Source organism: Hylobates moloch, unplaced genomic scaffold (assembly GCF_009828535.3).
Source record: "Hylobates moloch isolate HMO894 unplaced genomic scaffold, HMol_V3 SCAFFOLD_20, whole genome shotgun sequence".
In the NCBI taxonomy this organism is placed as follows: Eukaryota; Metazoa; Chordata; class Mammalia; order Primates; family Hylobatidae; genus Hylobates; species Hylobates moloch.
In genome coordinates, this window is record NW_026652295.1 from 48,385,377 (window position 1) to 48,407,972 (window position 22,596).

At 42.3% G+C, this 22,596-nt stretch overlaps 1 protein-coding gene across 1 annotated transcript in view; it reads left to right on the plus strand.

Annotated features, from left to right (window-relative positions):
- Nucleotides 1-3,335: 3,335 nt before the first annotated feature.
- The window catches only part of TFAP2D (transcription factor AP-2 delta), a 59,196-nt gene continuing 39,935 nt past the window's right edge, over nt 3,336-22,596 (plus strand). Inside the window, exons 1-5 of the mRNA XM_032141126.1 lie at nt 3,336-3,901; nt 4,912-5,409; nt 8,888-8,948; nt 18,713-18,878; nt 19,051-19,169. Coding sequence (XP_031997017.1) covers nt 3,863-3,901; nt 4,912-5,409; nt 8,888-8,948; nt 18,713-18,878; nt 19,051-19,169 — 883 coding nt within the window. The 5' untranslated portion in view covers nt 3,336-3,862. The remainder of the gene's footprint in view (nt 3,902-4,911; nt 5,410-8,887; nt 8,949-18,712; nt 18,879-19,050; nt 19,170-22,596) is intronic.

The window sequence follows — 22,596 nt, forward strand, 5'->3', positions numbered from 1 at the left end:
TCCACTTTGCTCAGTATTATATAGGCAATTTTGTGGGAGAAGTGTATTCAAGTAATAAAAAAACAAAATCAATTTGCAATAGCAAAGGAAACCCTAAGTACCAAAAGAAAGAGAAAAAAGAAAGAAACCTGAAGAAATACATGTTTATTAAAGCTAGGGATAGGAATGAGTTTGTTTGTAATTGATCACCAACCTCAAACACACAGTGGAGTGGCAAACTCTTTCAGTGAAGATGTTTGAGATTGGATGAAAACTGGAGCGATTTGTATAATGCTGGCCTAGAAGCCCAGGAAGGAATTTGCAACTACCCCAAAACTCTTCCAGCTCTGGATCCTAACCAAGACAATAATTTTATATATATATATATATATATGGATTTCTTTGCAGATTCCTGAAGTGACTGCCATAAGACATTCCTTCCTGGCATGTGCAGCATGGAACCAGAAGGAAGAACAGGAGCACTGAGTGCTGAGGAACAATCTTTTCAGCTTTTGGGGTGCAAGGCCAGCAGCGTATCCACCATGCTCTTGCCGGCTATTTTGAGTGACTGACGCCAGCCTGGCCTCTGACTGAGGCTGGAATGCGCACCACGGGTTCCCTGTTGGAGGGGGCCCCAGGCAATAGTCACCGAGTCTCCAGAGTGCTGTGGCCAGTTAATTCAATTATGCTACCCGCTGGAAAATGAGTGGCCAATCACTCTCCGGAAAAGAAGTAAAACAGAGAAAGAGGAATCAACTTTGCTAAAAAGCCCAGTCTTTGGGTCAAGTCAGACAACACTTATTAATTGCTCAAGACTATTAATTGGATGGGGGGGTGTCCGACAGAAATGAATGCTACACACACACACATCACATCACACACACACACAGAGGCACCAAACACACCACACACCTGCCTCAATGAGTTTCTTTAGAAAAGGGACGCACTGAGCAACCCCAGAGCAGATGGAAGGGAGCGCTGACCAGTATGTGCATATGGCATGGATGATTTCCTCAACTTTGTTTCTTTCAGGGGAAAACAGCTTTTTTATTTTTTTAAGTTGGGATGAAGTGGGAGGGAGCAGTTGGCTAAATGAAGTTTCCCTGCAGTTCAGACGCTGGTGTGGGAAGCCAAGACATAGGGTTAAGAGGGATGCTTTTTAAGGTAGTCAAGGGCCCTGGCAAAGGAAATCTCGAAACTGAAAGAGAGACATTTTATCCTTCCTGCTTCATTTTCCTGAAGTACAAATGAAAGGTTTTTTTCTCATTCTTTAGGATCTTTAGTTTCCCCGCATGTCCACAAGAGCTCAACAAGCACATAAGTTAAACCCTGGACACTCTTTCTTTGGATACCTAAAAGTCAGTCAGGAAAGTGAACCATGAAAGTGGGGTTAGGGGGTGGAATGGGATGATTGCTAGTTAGTTGGTGATGTCCTGATGATGTTCACAGGGTCCAGGCTACTGGAGGTCATTCCATGGGGTGTACTCATTTCAAGGCCAGAGCTCATTACCAAGAGGATCATAAAGCTATATCTTCTGAGTGCGGTGGCAGGGGTCAGGGCGGCTATGTGTGGCTCTTCTTCCAGACAGGGACAAACATGTGGACCAAACGCGCTGGGCCAGCAGGCAGAGCAGGCAGCCACATCTTCCTGAGCCTCCTCATTGTTGTTCCCCGGGGAGAGGGTTTTGTGTCTGCTGCCTGGACCTAAACTGGGAAGAGAAGGTACCTTCACCTTCAATGAAGACGTATCTGACAGTAGGGGTGTTGGAAAGGAGATTGCAACAGGTCTGAGAAGGGCTATCCTCTTCCATTTGACTGGGACTAACTGGGAAGCCAATATCATCCACCAGGAAAAGCGCACCTGGGCATTCCCCAAGATAACCTGCAAGTCCTACATATTCTTCCAGGGAGTGGTCTGCACTTTCCCATGGGCAGGGGTGCCCGAGTCAAGGTCATGGGGGCAGTCTCCATCTCCCAGAGATGATTAGATGAGTTATTTTCTCTGTGGGTAAGCTATGGAGGCCCCACTCAGGCCTGGTAAACAAAGACTCCACTGCAAACATTTTTGGGATTCAACCCCTAGAGCTAACAGCACTTATTTTACCCCTTTTACTTAAAGATCAAGTTGGATATTCTTCCTTTTTGTCATCATTGGTCTCTCAGTCTCCTTACTTCATTAGGCCAAAATATGGAATTTCAAGGACGGGTGGGAGGGGGGCAGCACTGGCACACCTTGAAATAGTGAACAAGTGTTGGCTGCTGACCCCATGTGGGGCTGAAGAATCGTGTATCTCCATTTCAGACAATGCATTTCAATTCTTGTCGTGTGCCTTTGTCCATTTGTATAAAGCAAAGAGCTCTGAGTGACAGCCCCAGTTAGCCTGCATGAGCAGATCCTAATAAACCCTCCCAAACCCCAAACTAAAAAAAAAAAAAAAAAAAAAAAAAAAAGCCACATGCCTGTTTGCCTGCGGCTTATTATTAAGACACCTTCTCAGCTTAAACACTTAAAAGCAAACCAAATGAAATGGCAATTAAGACTGAATTACCCCTTCTATCTATGAGATGAGTCTGTGGGGCCAGCCAGTTCTTTCTTATAATGTAGACACTGAGGAGCAAACCTCAGTATTTCAGGTTTATAGCTACCACCACCCCCTCCAGGCACTAGACAACTTGGTGGAGGAAGCTGAATTTTGAAGGAAGGAAAGCTCAAAAACTATTTGAAAGTCAAGAAATCCACTGAAGGGATGGAAATAGGTGTGCACTGATTCCTTCCTGCCCTCTATTTATAAAATATAAACGCTTCCAAGCGTTTAAGCATTATTTTGGGGGTAATAGTGTTCAAAAACCTAATGCTACGCTAAATGGTCTACACCCCACCACCACTAGCACTGTTTCCAAAAGGGAAGAAGAAAAACACAAAAGAGGGGGGATAGGGTTTGGGTTGGGGAGTGAAAGACAACATTTTACCTAAATGTAGAATCTTGTCTTACATCTTTATTCCCTTGCGTTTTTCCTAAATGCATTGCCAGTTACACCATTTCCTGATGATGGAAACTTGGGACTGTCCATCACCGTTATTTATTTTTAAAGCTTCTGAAAAGTGTAAGCCACCGCTTGATTTTGCCTTTCAAAAAAGGGGAAAGAACCCAAATTCAATGTAAATATGGAAAGACCAGCATTGTTTCCACTTGAGCAAAGGCAGACACCCCAATCTGGGCAAAATTGATTCGGGTGGTTGTTGGAAAAAGCAGCTTTCAGCATTCAGGGAGTGGAACCAATAGGAATGAACACTTCCCCATATAAAAGGAAGCTTTAATTAATATATATTTCTATGTCTAATATACATATATTGGAGCTAGATCTCTAGCTTCACAATAAAATGTGTACAAATACTCTCCACAGAGATAAGTCCCCACCTCAGTCGGTATAGAAAAGCATGATAAAGGTTGGAAAAAATGGATAAAAATGTTGAAAGGAACTCCAGTTCCTTATTAGGCGAAGATACAATATTTATTCCTTGTCTCCTGGGATAAATCTCTTCTGCCTATTGTCCTCCCAGTTCTCAGTGCTGATGCTTAATTTTCAAAACTTCTATATTACCAAGGGACCTACGACATCAGCCAAAGAAATACTCAGCAAGTACAAAATCTGTTCCAGGGAGCTGCTTTTGTGCAGAGGGAAAATTTTGTTCCTACAGGTTTTTAAGTGGGTACGAGGCAAGGAGCTCTCTGATCCGGGCAAAACCATTACAATTTAGATATCTATCTATAGAACATTTTTTTTCCTTTAAAAATTGGAAAATACAAGAACTTTGGATTTTTTTTCCCGATTCTTTTTTTGGAGGGGGAAATTGCATCGTAAGCTTTCGGAGAAACCCAACATGTCAACTACCTTTCCGGGACTAGTCCACGATGCCGAGGTATTATTACTTTTTTTTTTTTTTTTTTTTGAGCGCGCGTGTGTGTGGCGGCGGCGGCGGTGGCGGTGGCAGCCTCCCCTGTCTCTAATCTATATTGGACCGTTACGTTTAATTATAATCTGTCTTTCGGGGGAAGTTAAGGAAGGAAAGGGGAGAAAGTTCGTTATGACATCTGTCGCCAGGGAGGGCAACTCTCTGCCACGTTAAGAAACATTTGCCATAATGAGAGGGAAAACATAATCCTAATAATAAAAGGGGGGAGTGAGGAGAAAGAGATAGAGACGGAAAAAAAGATTCTCAGAAAAGCAAAGAAAAGGGACTGGTGGGGGAGCAGTAGATGGACAAGGCGGATGGGGAAAACGCACCCCTTTTGGAATGGGCTTATTCAAGGAAAGGGAAGCAGAAAAGGGGGAGTGGGATTCCCTCCCTCAAATGACTAAGGAAGGGAGCAAATTGAACGATTTGCACAGACTGGATTTTTTTAAATATATGGACAATGATTTTGAACAGCCGGGCCGAACACCTCGGCATAGACAGGCGCAGAATTTCGATGCTGGGGTCTAGTTAGAGTGGCAAGGCGGCGCGGGCCAGCGCTCTTTTCGGGTGGACTCGTTCCTCTGCTACCCGCGGCCCCGGAGTCAGTTGCAAACCTGGATCCCAACGCCAAGCTCCCTGCACAAGTTGGGCAGGGGCTGTGTGTGTGTGTGTGTGTGTGTGTGTGTGTCTGTGCGTGTGTGTGCGTGTGTGGTGTCACCCGCACCTATATAGGGTGGGGGATTTTTTTCCGCTCTCTCGACTGTGAGGACGAGGCCGCCCACCCCCGGTTCGCCTGTTTGCAAAGGCCCTCTGGTGAAGACGCTGAGACCCGGCTTCGGCTCGGCCCGAGTCGTACGCGCTCGCTTTCCCTGGAGTGCCACAGAAAGCTCCTGGCTCTGGGAGAGCGGCGCCTTGGTTGCAAAATGACAAACCTCAAGTTTTTCTGCTCTCCCTTTTCCCCCTCTTCCTTCCAGATACGTCACGACGGATCAAACAGCTACCGTTTGATGCAGCTTGGCTGTCTGGAGTCCGTAGCCAATTCCACTGTCGCCTATTCCTCCTCCTCTCCTTTAACTTACTCCACCACCGGCACCGAGTTTGCGTCCCCCTACTTCTCCACTAACCACCAGTACACCCCGCTCCACCACCAGTCCTTCCATTACGAGTTTCAGCACAGCCACCCGGCCGTCACCCCCGACGCCTACTCTCTGAACTCGCTCCACCACTCGCAACAGTACTACCAGCAGATCCACCACGGGGAGCCCACCGACTTTATTAACCTGCACAATGCGCGGGCGCTCAAGTCGTCCTGCCTGGACGAGCAGAGGCGCGAGCTGGGCTGCCTCGATGCCTACCGCCGCCACGACCTGTCCCTCATGAGCCATGGCTCTCAGTATGGAATGCACCCAGATCAAAGACTCCTGCCAGGGCCCAGCCTGGGGCTGGCCGCCGCGGGAGCAGACGACTTGCAGGTAAATAAGCATGCAGCGAATTTGTCTGCTCCCTCCCCTCTTCGCCCTCCCCCTCCCGCCCCATTAATGCTCCGACTGTAAAGCGTCTCTCTCTCTCTCCTCTCTCTCTCTCTCCTCTCTCTCTCTCTTTCTGTCTCTCTCTCTCTCTCTCTCTCACACACACACACACACACACCACTTATGGAAAGTTATCAAAACAATTAGAGGAGGAGTGTGCCCGTTCTGTTCCTCTCATTGGATCCAGGCATTTCACCTGGACGCGCGGGAGTCCGGGCGGCTGCGGCCCTCCACCTTTGGTTTGTCCTCACAGAAGCCTTTTGTGAATCAACATTTGTGACCCTGAGGGGATGAGGTGGGGGAGATCGAGGAGTCTGGGGTTGGGCTAACTGGACTCAGAGTAAGACCCAATAAATTGATAACCAATCGTACCCTCCATCTCCGCACTTTACAGGGTCTTCCGAGGCGTCCCAAGTGTTTGTCTCAGACTGAGCTTGTGGAGCTCTTACTACAAATAGGCTTGTTCTAAGGAAATTGTTGGGACTCTAAGTTTGAGCAAAAGTTTCACCAAATACACTAGATTTCTGCGGAAAGTACAGAATCGCAAATGAAAGTCTCAAAGATCTACCTCAAGGAAATAATCCGCACAGTGCACTTTGCCAGGGTGTAGAGTTGAGTTTAATTCTCTCTGCCTGATGTGCACTCAAAACCGCAGCCCAGTTAGGTAATTAACAAGTTTATTTTTGCTCTTCCAGCCATTACATTTTACGTAAAATGCACCTCCTTAAAAAGACAAAAATGAGGCAATAACGGTAATGAAAGAGGTAAAAAATAAAGAAGGAAGGGAAGAAGGAGAAAAGGAAGGAAGGAAGGGAGAAAAAGAAGAAGGAAGGAAAGAAGGCAGGTATTCAGACACTGTGGAGGCCGTCACTCAATCAGATGATCTCTCTTCTACTTTATTTCTTAACACATGTTTGCACATTCTTTACCAACAATAGAATTTATCATTATGCAATTATGTTGCCATAGGCATATTTCAAACAAATGAGCCCACAAATACCTAGAAAAGAATTCAAAAGACCCATATTTTTAGCTCCTTTTAGCTAAAAATGCAGTTCTACCTGTGAGTTCCTACTTTTTCTGTCTGCACAAAGCTGGCCGCCTTCTTAACACTCTCCAGGACAAATAGGGAAATAGTCTAAGAACACAAGTTGGAGACGTAAGAGATCCCTTGTTGCGCACAGAAAATCTTTCCTCCTCATTTACCTTTGAGCAAGAGATTATTTTTAAATTAAAGTGAAAGCCCTTACAGTTCCAACAAAGAGCCATAGCAGTAAGATCGGTGCACAAGAAAAAAGATTTGGCTTCATAAACCTTGACTTTCTACATTTATATTCACAAAATAATTTTATACGCTCAGGGCATTTTTACATTTTTCACAAGGATCCTCTTATGTCTCAAGAGGGAAAAAAATCTGCCATTCAATGCTTAGCTCAACTAAAACCTATTTACTCCTTTTAATAGCCGCGTCTGCTGCTGATTTTTTTGTATCTGTACAAATTTTTTTTCTGTGCTAGGCACAAAGCCGGGCATTTTTCAAAAGAGCGGATTAGAACATTTGCAAGCACTAGACAAAGAGCGAATCCCGTGCAAAAGGACACCGTAGTTTATCCAATTTTCGACTTAGTGCCATTCAACTGGTCATTTATGCAATGTCATCCGACCAAACAACATGTTTTACTTATGAGGGGAAAAAGTTTGTTAAGTGAAGAAACCAAGATTCGTTTCTTCTAAGAAAATAAACATTGTAACCGTGCGCCAGAGAGTGGGAGGGAAAGTGGTTCACTGCTTTGGAGAGCTTTGAAACCATTTATCATCTACATTTCAGATATTTTGAAAGCTTTTCTTCAGGCTATCTCTTTTTCCATATACAAATGTCCTTTTTCTCTTTTATTACTCATACTGAAGCAAAATTACTCATACTAAGGGACACACTCCAAGATACTAAAAGAAATATAGTACTGCGTGTGATATACGTTTGTACCTTTACGTAGATATATCTATGTATGTATCTCATAATATATATCCATCTTTATCTATGTATCTAATCTATGAATGCTATGTAGCGAGTTTGTAAATCTGACAAGTTATTTTCTTCCACTGTTCTTGCCCCAAGTTGGCAGAATGAAAAAGAAAGAGTCATAGCTACTTTTAAAACAAGAAATGGGGAGGGAGTGTGTGGGAGAAACCCGTCTCTCTCCTTTTATTTCTTCCTTTTTAAAACATTCATCAGCATATGCCTCATTTCAAATGCAACAAATGTAAATATACTTTTCCCTGCACAGAATTTTAAGTGAAAGTCCAATGGTTTGGAGGGCGGTCTAAGTCTGCCTAACAGATGCAAACAGTCTTGTGGCTTCAGTTCCATCTTTGAGTCCCCTAAAAAGATTTGCTATGGCCAACAAAGGAAACTGTCACACCTTTTCCCATCACCGCTTTAATTTATGCTCAGTCTCCAAGTTTTTTTTTATATTGATTTGATAATCACTTTAAGGCAGAACATTTAAAATAAGAAAGAGCTCGTGAGTAGGTTGAAAAGGGGGGTCTTACAGGCCTGCCTCAATATGGTGAAAATGGGGAGGCGAAAGGGAGCCAGGGTTGTAAAGGTTGTTTTGTAAAGTGGGTTTTTATTATGCACCGACTCTCTCCGCATTTACTTAACTCTTCACGGGCTGTTGGGTAGGTTAACACCCTTCAAGGCCTCTTTCATGTCCAATACCTCGTTTGTTTGTAAAGGAAAATGAGCCTTTAACACATTTTGATTTGGGAAAAAAGAAAACGACAGACAGGGAGAAATTTTTATTTTTCTTAATCAAAAATCAGCAAACTCCATCTTTCCAGCTCTAGGGATTCCTCAATCCGTTAGGACTTAGAAGGCCTACAGTGAGTGAACCTGAAGATTTTTCTTTCATAAGGCCCATTTTGGGTAGCATTATAGGATGTTCCTACAATTGGGGTAAAACAGAACCTCCATAAGACATCCTGAATCCTGCATATGAAATAGCTCCTCTGTGTCCTCAAGAAACCCACAGTCCCAGACTTGACACTCTAGGTGTAATTTGCTCTACTCAGAAAGTGCTGAGTGTACACTGTCTGTATATATGCTGTGTGCCTTGATGGGGACTCAAAGGGCTTCTCATTCTCTTATGCCAAGATGAAAGACTCCCAGGCACTTTGAAGTGTAATATTGTATGGTGATGTAAAGTGCATACCTTAAGATTTATACAACTTTTAGATTGTGGTTTTTCTTGCAATTTTTAAAAAAATTGTGTTTGCTGGCAAGCTTGCTTCAGCTCAATGCTTGCTTTTAAATGTCTACTGAGACAGAGTTCAGGGATGGACTAGTCTAAAAGACTTTACCTACGTGATCATGCATATGAATATCCACTTACATAATTTTATTTCTGTTTCTTTTATTAAGGGCTCTGTGGAGGCCCAGTGTGGGCTTGTTCTCAATGGCCAAGGTGGAGTGATAAGAAGAGGTAAGTAACAAGTAACAACATGTTAACCCTAGACATTCTTCTCCTATCTCTTAGTTTGTTTAGAAGATCTGGTTGTGCTCAGATTCCTTTTCTGATGATTAAGAAAACAATTATGCTTAGTCAATTATTCTAGTCCAACACTGTCATATCCACATTAAAAAGCCTCCCTTCTTCCATTAAGGTTTGAACCCAGGCTGTGCCCAGAAGGCTTGTGATCGGAGATATTTGTTGCTCCTCACAGAACAGTGACAGAATCAAAGTTAGAGGCAGAAGGAAAGACAAAAGAAAAAGGCAGAGAGAAAGAAAGAAAGAAAGAAAGAAAGAAAGAAAGAAAGAAAGAAAGAAAGAAAAAAGAAAGAAAGAAAGAAAGAAAGAAAGAAAGAAAGAAAGAAAGAAAAGCTTCTCACACTCTCTTCCCCCAGCACTAATACCACATCCTCCAGCAGAATTTCTGGTCTTTTTTAGCCCTAAATGTGCTAGCCACAGCCTGGGTGTTTGAGGTGATGGTGTTAGCTTGAGGCTTTGAGAGATTCTGTGAAAGGCTAGACCATTGAGGCTTCAGGGGAGGCTAATGAAACACCAATATTGTAGCTGCCCTTATTTTTCTAAGTGTCCAGAACATTTCTTTCTTTAAGGGAAGGTGGGAGGAGGAGGTGGTGTTAACTGTACTGGATAAAGCTTTCTTGTTCCCATCTGTTGAGGGAAACATCTGAATCCAGAGTTACCCATGGAATTGGAAGGTGGGGGAAGACAGGAGAGGAGAGAGCTGTTGCTTTCAGCTCGGGCACTAAAGGGGGCTGCATCTCAGATGTTCCATTTTGACAAAAGGTTTTGAACTATGACATTCTCAGGGCCTTAAGACAGTGCAGATTTTGCTAGCTTCCCCTACTTAACTGTACTCAAAGTCTCTGAAGTTTATTTTTCTAGCAAGCTGAGTAACCCAAGCAGCACACAAGGCAAGAGGGACCAGCTGTTATCCTAACTTCATACGAATTAATAAGATGTGGTCTATTCACCAAGACTAATTCCTGCTTCAGGGCCACAGTTGTCTGCAGTAACAGAACACTAAAAACTGAGTCTCTTCTGGTGGGACCAGATAAGTGTCCTTCAGCCCCTCTCCATCCCTTTGAAAGCTTCTTGAAAGATTTGTTTTTCTGGATAATGTGCTGGTAGAAATCAGGTGATTCTTTCATGTTTAAACTGCAGATTTTACATCTCAATGTCCAATGTAAACTCCATTTAAACTAAGGAGGAAAGAAAACAAAGGGTGCTTTCCTTTCGGAACTTGGTTATTGTTTTAGTGGATGCTGGTAGTTTACATTAAATTTAAAAGAGCTACTCAACTCTTCTTGTTTCACCTTATGGAGATTAAAACACACACACACACACACACACACACACACACACACACACACACACACCACACACACACACACACACACACACACACACACACACACACACACACGCAGTATAACTCCACAAAGATTTTTTAAATGAGGAATATTAAGCTTGCCAGCCACGCTCGTACTCAGACATATTGAAATGGAATAAAATAGGCCCAAGACTGATGAATATTGAATGCCCTGTGTTGGAGGAGGCAAAAAAAAAAAATTACACAGTGAACAGGGGACCAGGTGAGATGTGCTGATCAGGGGTCTGTTGGGACGGGTAAAAATAAGGTGAGGCAAGAGCACTCAGGGCGCGTAGAGACGTCGGTGGTGCTGAAGGACAGCGCCGCTAATTAGGGACGGGAGCTCGCTTCTCCCACAGCCGGACTCTTGCTGCTGCAGTTTTGCATTCAGTTCCACACTTATACCAAGATCACCTTCTCAAATGCTTGGAAACTGCATCTCAGCATAAGATACCTGACAGAGGGTGGAATTACTTGAGGCCGAGGAGGGAGCTGGAGAGGAAGAGGCTTTGGAATCAATTGAATTTCTGGGGAGAGATTTAAGGGACACCCTCTCACCCCCTCACTCAATTCCCAAGAAAGGCCAAAGCTCTTAGGTATCTCCAAAATGTTAGCTACTTTATCAGAGCCACAGAAATTATCTTTCTTAGGTGATGCTTTATTATTCCTGTAGAATTCGGTCCCTATTCTTCTCACCTAAAAATCGTCGTCGAATCTGCTACTTGCAACCAAATATTGATGTCATATGAGAATAGTGAAGCTCCAGAGAGAAAGGGAATGTAATCTGGGGTTTACGTCTGTCTTATTTCACTAAACCCCTCTTCGTAGGAATTCAGATTTTAGCTGCTGAGTTTATTACATTTCCACGTGTCTTAGAGAAAGGCCAGTTAACCTAGTTGAGCCTTGGAGAGGAGGGTGTGTGTCTATACGTGTCTGTTTATTCTGAAATAATCAATGTTCATGACAATTTACAAGTGGGTAGCAGGGAAGTGTATTCCCAAAAGAGGGCGTATATTTTGCTGCAGCCTGCCCAGCCCCTCATCTCAGAACTTCCTTTTACAAAACCCTAAAGAAGCCTATTTTCTCAATTGTCATGGTAGTACACAGGACCCCTAATATCAACAGCTCAGACTACTTGTGTTCATCAAAAATCAGGAAGATTATTAACTGAAGTGCTACTATACTGCTATACTTCATATAACCCGATATTGTCTAACAGCTGAGATAAGAATGTCTGTTTTTTTCTAGTTCATGCTTTACAGATGACCCACCACATGAAACATGATTTATTGCAAAGCACAACTTTTCGCCATTTTCTCTTTTCTGCTAAGTTCCCGGATTAATTTACATTTCTAATGGTTTCTAGAATGTACTATGGGAGGAAAAAAATAGATTCCACTTTCAAAGACCCCAAATGGTGTTCTTGAAGAAATATGGGTGCCTATGTACTTTACATGAGTTAATCAGGGACACTGTCCTGGTTTGCAGTGGCGTGGAGGGCTTGGGCGTTCTCAGTTGTTCTTCACATTTGGTGACTTCAACTTGTAAAGAACAAAATAGCGTCGCCCTGACTCACTTTGTTAAGTGGCAATTACATTATTTTAGCCTGTAATGAAGGCCCGATAGCCACAGAATGCGTGGAAGAGGGGGCAGCAGAGAGGTAATTACCACCTAGATAAAATATTTGCCACCGCCTCGGAGGCGCAGCTCCCTGCGCGCTGACTCTCGGTTAATGGTGTGCGCGATTTTGCCCGCAGCTCCGCCACTCCAACCATCAGAACCAATAATCTTTACTTTACCCTGTGCTCGCGTATCGATAGCTTCTTTCGCCTCGGGCGTAGGCTTTGATATGTTAATATTACTGAGTAGCAAATTCTGCAGAGATCATATTAATGTTGTACGTACAGAGTGGAGCTTTGCCTTCGTTGAATATTCAGATATCGGGTTTCAAAAGGCATCTCTTGAAGAAATGAGGCTTCTATTTACAGGAGTCGTCTGTGTTTTTAATCATTAAAAAAAGAAAGAAAAACCCACTCTTTTTTCCCCCCCTGAATCTTCTGAGGCTCCCTTATGGCCGCCTCCCCTTTGCCAGACACCGGTCCCTTTCATTTCTTGCTCTGAGTATTTAATAATAAGTGAACAATGTTGATGACGATGGTGATGATGAAGCTCATAATAAATGGATCCATATTGGAATCTCAGGGTGGGAGTTCAAGTGGATAGTGGGCTGTGGACCTCAGAAGTGGGCTAGATGAGAAGACCTAGCTTTTCCTTACGTGGGTGGAAAGTGACATTTTGGCCCTGGTCTCTTTTGTGAAATCGAGATGGCAACTAAAAAGTGGGGGCGGGGGGCGGGAGAGGAAAAAAATGAAAAAAGTGAAGAGGGGAAGCGCCCTTGTTTCGCTTTGTGATCATTCTGCCTTGCAGCCCCAGGCTAATTTCAGAAGCTTAAATACTGCCGTAGCCTCTGGGCCACGCGAAGAGGGAGCGGACCGGCCATGGGCAGGCAGGAGCGCTTTCCCGATTGCCCGTGGCTACACAAAACACAAACTACTTTGAATCAAAACATTTTGGAGGAATTAATATGATCTGAACTCTGCACGTTTTAAGAGAGTTTGAGTTTGTCAGAGCGCTTAGAGGTGACTGGCACGCCAAGGCAAAGGCATTTACGCCGCGGTACAAACATTGTCAGATCTGATTTAATTTCTTTAAAAAAAAAAAAAACTTCCTTGAAATGGAACCTTAGCTTCAATTGCCCAGTCTGCCAATAACAGAGTAGAAGGACCTGACCGCTTATCCCTTTAGCCGGCCTCAAGGCCGGCAGCAGGCTGCTTGAGAGGAGGACGCGGTTTCCTCTGCTTCTCTGGGTTTCAGGAAGGCCCAGAGCCTTGGAATCCGGGATGGAGAAAGCCGTGGATTCTTTCAGCAGCTCCTGAAGGAGTACAATTGGAGGAGGGTGGGAAGCCTTGCTCCTCTTCCTTTGTCAGTACTCTTCGGATTCCAGATGGATTACCTGGAATCACTACTCTCGCTAGCCAAAACTCATCTCTATGGTTCATCCATTATGGGTGAAGATAGAGCCAGAGATACACCTCAAGCCTCGCCTGCCTCCTTAGTCCCCAGTGCAGATTCTGCAGGTTTGAAATTCAATCTCCTTTATATGAAATCTAAAACTCTTTTACCAAAGCATCCAGAGGCATGATTTGTTGGAAATCTTTTGGGGGGTTGAGGGTTATAGAGGGGAAGAGGTGGCTTTCCCACAGCCTACAGCCTTTTCTCTAATTTCTTTAACTGCTTGGAAAATCAACAGAAACCGAAACAGTTTCTGCACTGGGGAATGGGGATTAATCTCCCCCCAGCCCCCGCCATACACACACCCTAATATACACCATTACACACCTACCGCCACATTAAACCAGCCAGTCTCTTCACCCACACCTCTCTTTTGTTCTGCCTGGAATCTACAAAAGGAGAAGCTCATTCGGCCCTGGTAATCCAGCTCCACCTGTAATGTTATACCCTTCCCCCAAACAGCACAATTCGCTCCTGACACATCATCAAAGGCCTACTTGATTCCAATTAAGTCCTCATCCTTTGCTGTTTGATTACAATTAATATCTGCTGCCGTGGGGGAGGGGTAACATGGGGGAGGAGGGTTAGGAAGGGTGAGAGGCTAGAGGGGAAGCAGCAGAGAATAATTCTACCCACCCAACTCACAGGCGCACCTCGCAGAAATGCAACCGCAGAACAAACAGGGACAGGAAACTCTTGTAATCGCTTACATATTTTTAATGTGTCAGAAAAAAACGAGCGATCACTGGAGATGAAGAAGGGGAGAAGAAAAATCCCTGCCGTTTGTATTTCTTTCATTTGAATTGTAAACATCTGTTTGGCTGTAAGGCGAACAGATCATTTATTTTGCTCTCAAGATTTGGTCTAATTATGTCAACACCGACGCTACGACGAGTGGGGCGGCGCTGTGGCTTTGGAGAGGATGCGCGCACAGGCCCAGCGCCCGGAAGCCCGCTAGGAAGTATTGATCGCACCTGGAGAGCGCGCGGGACCTCTCGCCACAGCTGGGTGCGTTCTGAGAGGGGGGAGGCGCGGAGGCCGTGCGTGTGGCTCAGAGGCAGATTTAGAGGCTCCAGGGACCCGCGGCTCCTTGGAGACAGCCGCCGCTGTTTCCTCTGCCCTAATAGCCTGGGATGAGAAGAGAAAAAGCTCACCCAGGCGCCGGCGCTTGTCTTTCCCATCCAGTTGCAGCACAGACGGTGGCGGGGTATGTGTGTGTGTGGTGGGGGGCCTGTCTTGTCCTACCCCGCAGTTCACACCCTGCAACGGGGTAGTTGTTTTAAAAATAAGTGGCGGGGTTGGGTGGCCTATAATCAGGTTGCCGTGCATCCATTTTCCGTTGCACCTCCTTACAAGGCGGGGAGATAAGTAGAGCAAGTGTGAGCATCTTGGTTGTTTAGATGGACAGACTGAGACCCAGAGTCATTCGCCCAAAGTTGCGTGAGTCGATAGTTGGTCAAATTCTTACTTGTAGCCCGGTACTCTTTCCACTGCCTCACACTGTCTGCAGACACTTGGCCAGATGTCCCCAGCTATGCCAAGGCAGCCAAGGTAAAGCCCCCCCCCATGCTTCTTCAAACTGAGTAAGATCTAACAAGATATGGCAGCTGGAGGATCTGCATCCATGTATTTTGCTCTAGTTTTGTCACACCTGAGCCGGAAGTCTCAGGCTTCTTCCTGTAGCTATGGCAAAGTTATTCCTTTTATGAAAGCCATGTCCTAGGCAAAGGACCTTGAGTAGATAGTTTCTGATTTCTTACCACTGTTAACCATAGCTACCCATCAGAATTTGCAGCATCACTGAAAATAGAAAGCCCTATCTCCAAATTCCAAATTTAAAAATAGTGAAGTTTGTGAAAGTATTGCTTCTGTGAACTGTATATGGAAAAGGGATGAACTCTGGAGAAGTTCTGCATGAATACACTGGCTATAGAATCAAAGACATTCCTAAATGGGATGCTGAATCTAGAAAGATTATCACATAATTTCAATAAGAGCTGACACGTTACACAAGCACCATGAGGAAGTTCAACTAGTAACAATGGGGATGACTACTGTAAATGGCTTGGTGTGGGCCAACGTTTCATAACATTCTTCCTTGAGATCTCATCATTACCATCGGTAGTCTGGATTATCTTAAAGAAGTATCACTCCCTCAGCACCTTCAATCTAAAGGCCAAACCCTGGTGATATTGACCTATTACTTTTTTCCACCTCTCTAAAGAATAAATCACTGAGAAGAAAAATATCAGTTTCCCCATGTTGCTGTAAACTCTACGAGTTGCCAAATCTTTAGCCAGGACTAGAGAGTTCCCCAAGGCTGCAGCAATGCCAAGTATCAAAGCAACAGAAATTCCCTTTAAAGATGCTGTGACGCAAAAAATAAAAGACTCTAGATTTGATGGCTAATCCTGAATACAAAATAAATCCTTCAGGCAATTTGTGTGTGCATAAAGCATACTCTTAATATGCAGCTTGTGTAACTTACCTAATAAATAAATGTCTACTTGAGCATAAGCCAGAAGCCCAACCTAGATGTAGGAGAGGGAGACTCTGGGCCCAGGGAATTAGCACGTGGGTAGGTAGACTCAGTGGCTTCCCTGGGAGCAGCTGGCTTTCAACACATAAGGTCCACTTTGCCAAAAGTCTTCCAGTTGGGGAGAGCCTGATCTAACAACTTCTTTTAAAAATGATAATCATCCACATCTCCCTAAATTAGGTTTCTAATCCACTGAAGATTAGTAAATATAAGAAAGTTCTAAAATTGTGTTATTCCCTACCCTTAGCATCCAGGAAAATAATTCATACATATACTCAAACACTCTGTTCTCTCTCTCATCATAAACTGGAAGCTAACTGGCAACTGGGTGAGATTTCTTGCTCCTGATTTGTATCCTGGCTAGTATGCAAGAGAGGAAAGTTTATGTAAGAATATCAATTTGCTTATGATTCATAGTGACTGTGAGTAGAGGTCCATTTTTAGAAGAAGGCTATGTGAATTTTGCATAAAGACATTGATTTCTCTTTGTTTAATATATTTGGTGTAGACTTATCTAATTCCTAAAATAATCAGGATCAAAATTCTCACAGTATGACTCTACACCACAGATGCATTAATAGCTACCTTGCTTTCCTGTTCATCTAAAATTTTAAGAAGTCATTTAAGAATTTATTTTTGAAATGCATTTTACATCTGTAAGTACAGAGTGAAACCGATAACAAAAGTGAAATGGTAGTCTTAGGTCCAGGAATCTGGCGGAACATTTTTATTATTGTATTTTGGCTTAAAACTGGGTAAGACTATGAAGAGGGGGAAGTACAGGAGAATTTGTTTTCAGCTCCTAAAGCAGGTGTTTACATGGTTTGCCATTGCATTGGCTACAAGTTTGATGTCAAGAAATGGATTTTAATTTGACAATTGAGATTATGAACTCTCAGATTTCTAACTGAGAACAGGTTTTCAGACACTGGCATGGAGGTTTTGGCAGAGTGCACAGGACCTAACTTCTAGCCTGAAGATGGTTGGCTACCCTGACATTCCCACTGTTTACTCTTCTGGTTTTTGTTGGTTTGTTGTTGTTTTCTGGAGGGGCTTTAGAATGCTTAGGGAGAAAGATCTTGGTCTCCAGCACTTGCAAGGAAAACTTGGGTGACCAAAAGAGAGTCAGGAAGAATTCCAGAAGGTACAGGGGTAGAAATGTTTTAAGAGTGGGGCTAGGTTAACTTTTCTGTCTCCTCAGGTTTGGGATCCCTTTGCCTTTTTAAATGTCCTCCCAGGTTCTTTTGCAACCCGGCCCAGGGAAAATACCAGAATCTGAATGCCAGAATTTCTACCACCGATGTAACATTCCCTATGTGCTAGTTAGTAAATGAGGGTAGGAGATACCTGGGAGGCAAGTGGTAAATCCTAGTTCAGTGCTTCTCAAACTTTAATGACCATGTGAATCATCTGAAGCTCTCATTAAAATGCAGATTCTGACTCAAAAAGTTTGGAGGTGGGTCTGAGATTTTGCGCTTCTAACAAGTTACAAAGTAAAAATATTTTAGACAATGCTCTTCTGCCCATTTTTCTTCTCCCACCTACTTTTTAAAAACCTCTTTTCTCTCATAGAACTTGTCCCTTTTCTGGATATGGGTTGTAAGATTGACCCTAGCTGAAGAAATAAAATACATGAGCAAAAAAGCCAACTTTGAATTTGCCTCAGACCCTTAAAAACTCTGCCTTCAGATTGCTCAATGCATGAGGTGGTTTTGGATCCCGGAACTGTATAGTTGCCATGCTAGCAGGGTGGACATTGGCTCCAAAGTCTTGCAGTGGGGGAGGAATTGGACAGTGGGAAATGCTTCTCAGAGATGACCACCCTTGGATCCTCAAGTCCTCTTCAGTTATTGTCAACTGCCTGAGGATAGGGAACATACACTGCTGTTCCTGGAGGAGATTGAAGCTCAGGGGGCTTTCTGGAGCTTGGAGACGAAAGCTTCTGTTCCAGGAACCCCAGCATGGCAATATTGCCTTGGTGATTTTGCTACTGACAATTATCTTTGTTTTGCTCCCTAATAGTAATAATGACAATGACATTTACAAAGACAATTATAAAAACAATATTATTGTCAGCTAACATTTAATAAGTATTACGATTACTATGTTCTAGGTCTTGTGCTGATATTGAGGGCTGACATACAATAGAGGTATTTAACCTATCATCACCTGTATGGATTAGAAATTTCTTTTAATGAGTAACTGGTTTTTAGCAGTGCCTGGGATTGAGTGACTGTTTTGCCTTTAATTGGCAGATGGATGAGGAAAAGATGGCAGTTTTCAAACACTTTGGAAAAGACAGTAATTGTGGATAAAACGTTTCCATCCAATGTGTGCATTGTGCATCTGTGTGTGTACATAAACACACAACCATATATAAGTAATACCTAGTCTTTGTGAGCTTAACTATTGGAATTCAGGTTTTTGATTAATTGAAGTGTTTCTTAGTGTGGATGTTGCCAAAATTAACACTGGTGAGTTAGTCTACACTCCATAGGATGCCAATGTTTCTAACAATTGTACACTCACAGACATTTTCACAAACATTGAAAAGACATGACCCTGAGTAGTATTTGAAAGAACATTTAGAGCAGCTCTCTGCGATGATCTGGGGGATATATAAGTACAACTGTTAGCATGTATTCCCAAATCCAGAATAGTCTTTTGATGTTAACTGCCTCTCATGCAGTTAGCTTCTTTCAGCGTCACTAACATGTTATATACTTTTTTTCTCCCAAGGTGGCACCTGTGTGGTCAACCCCACAGACTTATTTTGCTCTGTCCCTGGCCGTTTGTCCCTTCTTAGTTCTACTTCCAAATACAAGGTGACCATTGCTGAGGTAAAGAGGCGCCTCTCCCCACCTGAGTGCCTCAATGCTTCACTCTTGGGAGGCATTTTGAGAAGGTAAGACAAAGCTGTATTCTGGCACAGAATTTCTGCTAACTGATACCATACCCTCAACCCTTAGTCATGATGTCTTCCATCTGATAGTGTATTCCCCATGTGGTCAAGTTGTCTCATAATTTTCATCAGAATGTGAACTTTCAAAACCTAGTTTTTGTTTGTTTTTGTACAGAGCAAAATCGAAGAATGGGGGCCGCTGCCTGAGAGAGAAATTGGATAGGCTTGGCTTAAACTTACCAGCAGGAAGACGGAAAGCAGCTAATGTCACCCTCCTCACTTCCTTGGTCGAAGGTATGACTTTTCAGTTTAGCAAAATAATGCTGGAAGGTTGGCATGTCTTTGAAACTCAAGTTTCTTAAATTATGCTGTTTTATTTTTGTCTGTACCATTAAGCAAGTCAGTTAACAGTTAAGGTAAATTTCCTAAATTATCTTGACAACGATGATTAAATTAGACTTAATATAAGATTTAGATAATTCATAAAATATCATTCAATTTACTAATCTTGGTAGTACTAGGAAATAAGACAATGGAAGTTTTGGGTACTTCTCCAAATAGCTTCTAAATAACAGCAACATGAAATTGGCAGTACTCTTGTCATTTACATTATTGTTTATTTTAGAGTTTAAGTAAATCTAACTTAACTCTTTGTAATTCAGTACAACATGATCTACAGGAGAAATAACCCTTTATGAAGAGTTCACAGGGGTCTAGGCATGATACTGAGACTGAAAGCATATTGTATTAATCCTAGTAGACCTCTCTAAAGACATGGTGAACTTTCAAGGCTGTATGGGTGGATAAGCTCAGGTCAGTCAGAGAGAGGTTAAGGTTAACCAGTCATATAGAAAGAGAAATGGAAATGAATATATTCCCAGAAGTTGTTTTTTTCCAACTTACCTCTTCCCTTTTTTTCTCCTATTAAGGTCTAAACTTTACATATTCTCATTCAGTCTTCTTTTAAGGAGCGTTATTATTGAAAGGTTTTTTTTTAACATTGTGGGGAACTTTTTGAATGTCAAAGGAAAGTTTTTTCGTCATGTAGAACGCTATTGTTTAAAATATAAAAGGCAGGGGCCTTTTGCCAAGCCTCACCTTGAACACACCTGCGTTACTTTATACATCTGTTATATGTCTATATGGCACTGTAGGAAGTGTGTGAATGAAACACAAAACCAAACATCTATAATTTTTTTTCAGATTTTCAATATGTAGCATTTACTGTACAACATTGAGAAGTAGTGTGTTCTTGATATTTGTCTTCGCAGAATTGCTTTGGTGATTTTGCTCTTAACAGCCATCTTTGCTGTGTTCCCTGATAGTAGTCACAATAATAACAACCACAACAATAACATTGACAACTGACATTTACTGTGTTACTATTACCATGTTCTAGGTCTTCTGTTGTGTTTGCCTGTGTGTGCTGGTACTAAAGGCTGGCATATGGTAGATAGCTTTAACCTATCATACACCCACATTGGGAAAGAGCAAAGTAGAAAAAAAATGACTAACAGGTTGATTCCAAAGGGAGACAGATTTCTGCACATTTTAGGTAAAAATTTGGGTAAAAATTATAGTTATCATTGTTTAAAAATATAACAAAACATTTGCTCAGGATAATAGAGGGGATTCAAGAATCATATGGGTGGTAGGACTCGAGTAGTTCTCAAACCCAACTACACAGTAGAGTCAATTGAAAAGATTTCTGACAAAGTGCCTGGGTCTCATTCGCAAATCAACTGAAACTCATTCTGGGGGGATGGCTTAGGCATCTAAAGTTTTTAAAGCTCCCCAGGTGATTCTGGTGTATAGTGGTGTTTAAATATCATTGATTTAATTGTTCCTTGGAATACTTTTCACTATCCAGGATGATTGTTTATGAATGCTCATGAAATTTCTAATTGGTGTGAAAATTATCAATCCCAGTAAAGACTTTTCTCCATGCTGTCTATGAAAGTACTGGTCAGTACAAACAGAAGAGCCACAAAAAGTATGTTCACAATTCTTATTGATTTTTATGGTAGCCAAGAGCACTGGGATATCCTGCGTGGGAATCATCAATCTGTACTAGCATCAAGGGTGCAGGTCAAATATGTGGAATCCTAGGATGATCTCTGGAGTCTTGCCATCCTACTCTTTCTGCATACCTCTCCTATCCCAAAAGTGCCTGACTTGTGTTCTATTCCTGTGGCCTCTGCTCACAGATAGTTATCAGCCTTGGCTAATGAAACAAGATTTTATCCTTTTGAGGAGCATCTTATCTTAATTGTGTGCTTTTGAAATCCCCAATATCTTCAGGATGCAGAGAAATAAATCTTTCACTATTGAATTCCAGGCACATTGATGAAACCTTAGAAAACAGATTTAGAGCCAAAGAGATCTTTTGCACCCTTCCATTCCTGACATAGTAACACCCTCAAACGCACTTTCATACACACACACACACACACACACACACACACTTTAAAGTTTTAGTACTATGTACAATATTCTCTGACATTTTAATTTGATTCCATATTTTGTTTCTTTTAATGTTCATTGTAAACCCACTACATTTATTTCACAACTCACTGTCGAGTCATGAGTCATGACCTACAGTTTTAAAAATTACAAGTTATATTGGGGTATGAGGAGAACCTAATCTTTGACATACAAGGACATTTTATCTACATTGAAATAGGCTTCCTTATAACCCTGAGCTGACATGAAGAGTGACTTCATTGTTGATGACTCTCTTTTATATTTTTATCCCCATATTTCAGTTGGGTTGGTGGTAACAGCTGATGACTCCTTTCCAGCCAGCAAGATGCCATGTTCTGAATTAGGTCATGGCCCCTGGAACTCTGCAGACAGTATTAGGTGTATACAGAATAATAGTAACCCAACTCTGATTCATCAAACCTCCTGAGATATTGAAATCGTTGATGTTTATCAGCATTTTTGGCAACTTGATCCAACATGGGTCTAATGTTTGTTCCATTTGTACAGTTTTACTCCTGTATGAATTTCACCATACTTACCATTTCTTGTTTATAAATTCTTGGATTGACCATGTTATTGAGTAATGTTTTCTCCCTCAATCAAATATTTTTGCAAGAGCCAGAAACTTTTTAGACATTTTTATTTTCAAAAATTCAAAAACTAAAGATTTCTAGTATCTAAAATAGGCCATTGGCTTTCTTAAATGGTCTTTCTATGGTCTTGTGGGAAAGAATACTAATATTTCTTTCATCATTTTTAAACTGAAATCTCTCCTTTATCTTCTGGATTTTCTACATTAACTTATATGTGCATTTTAATTACCAATAGTTAGTAACTTAGCTTTTCTTAACTATCTCTAGAAACTGTTGCTTGAAATTGTTATAGAATAGTTTAGCCATGACCAGATGAGTAGTTTCTCAAACATCCTGATGACCCAATACATTACTGGGGTTCAATCATACTTCCGCGTTTTAGCATAATATTGAGCATAAGAGAAAAAAATATCTAATTGATTGTATACCTCACAGAGTAGACTTAGAAATAAATCTCATGAAGGTTAAACTTCTACGACTTTGCAGTATTTGACTCTGCCTCTTTGTGGGGAAGATTTGAATACAGCCTTACCATTGCTGATATTTTCATAGACTACCAATGAAGGAACGGTGTGTGGGGACCCTGGAAGGCTTTCCACACAGAGATGATGTAATCTTTGTGAAGAGCCAATCAATGAACAATA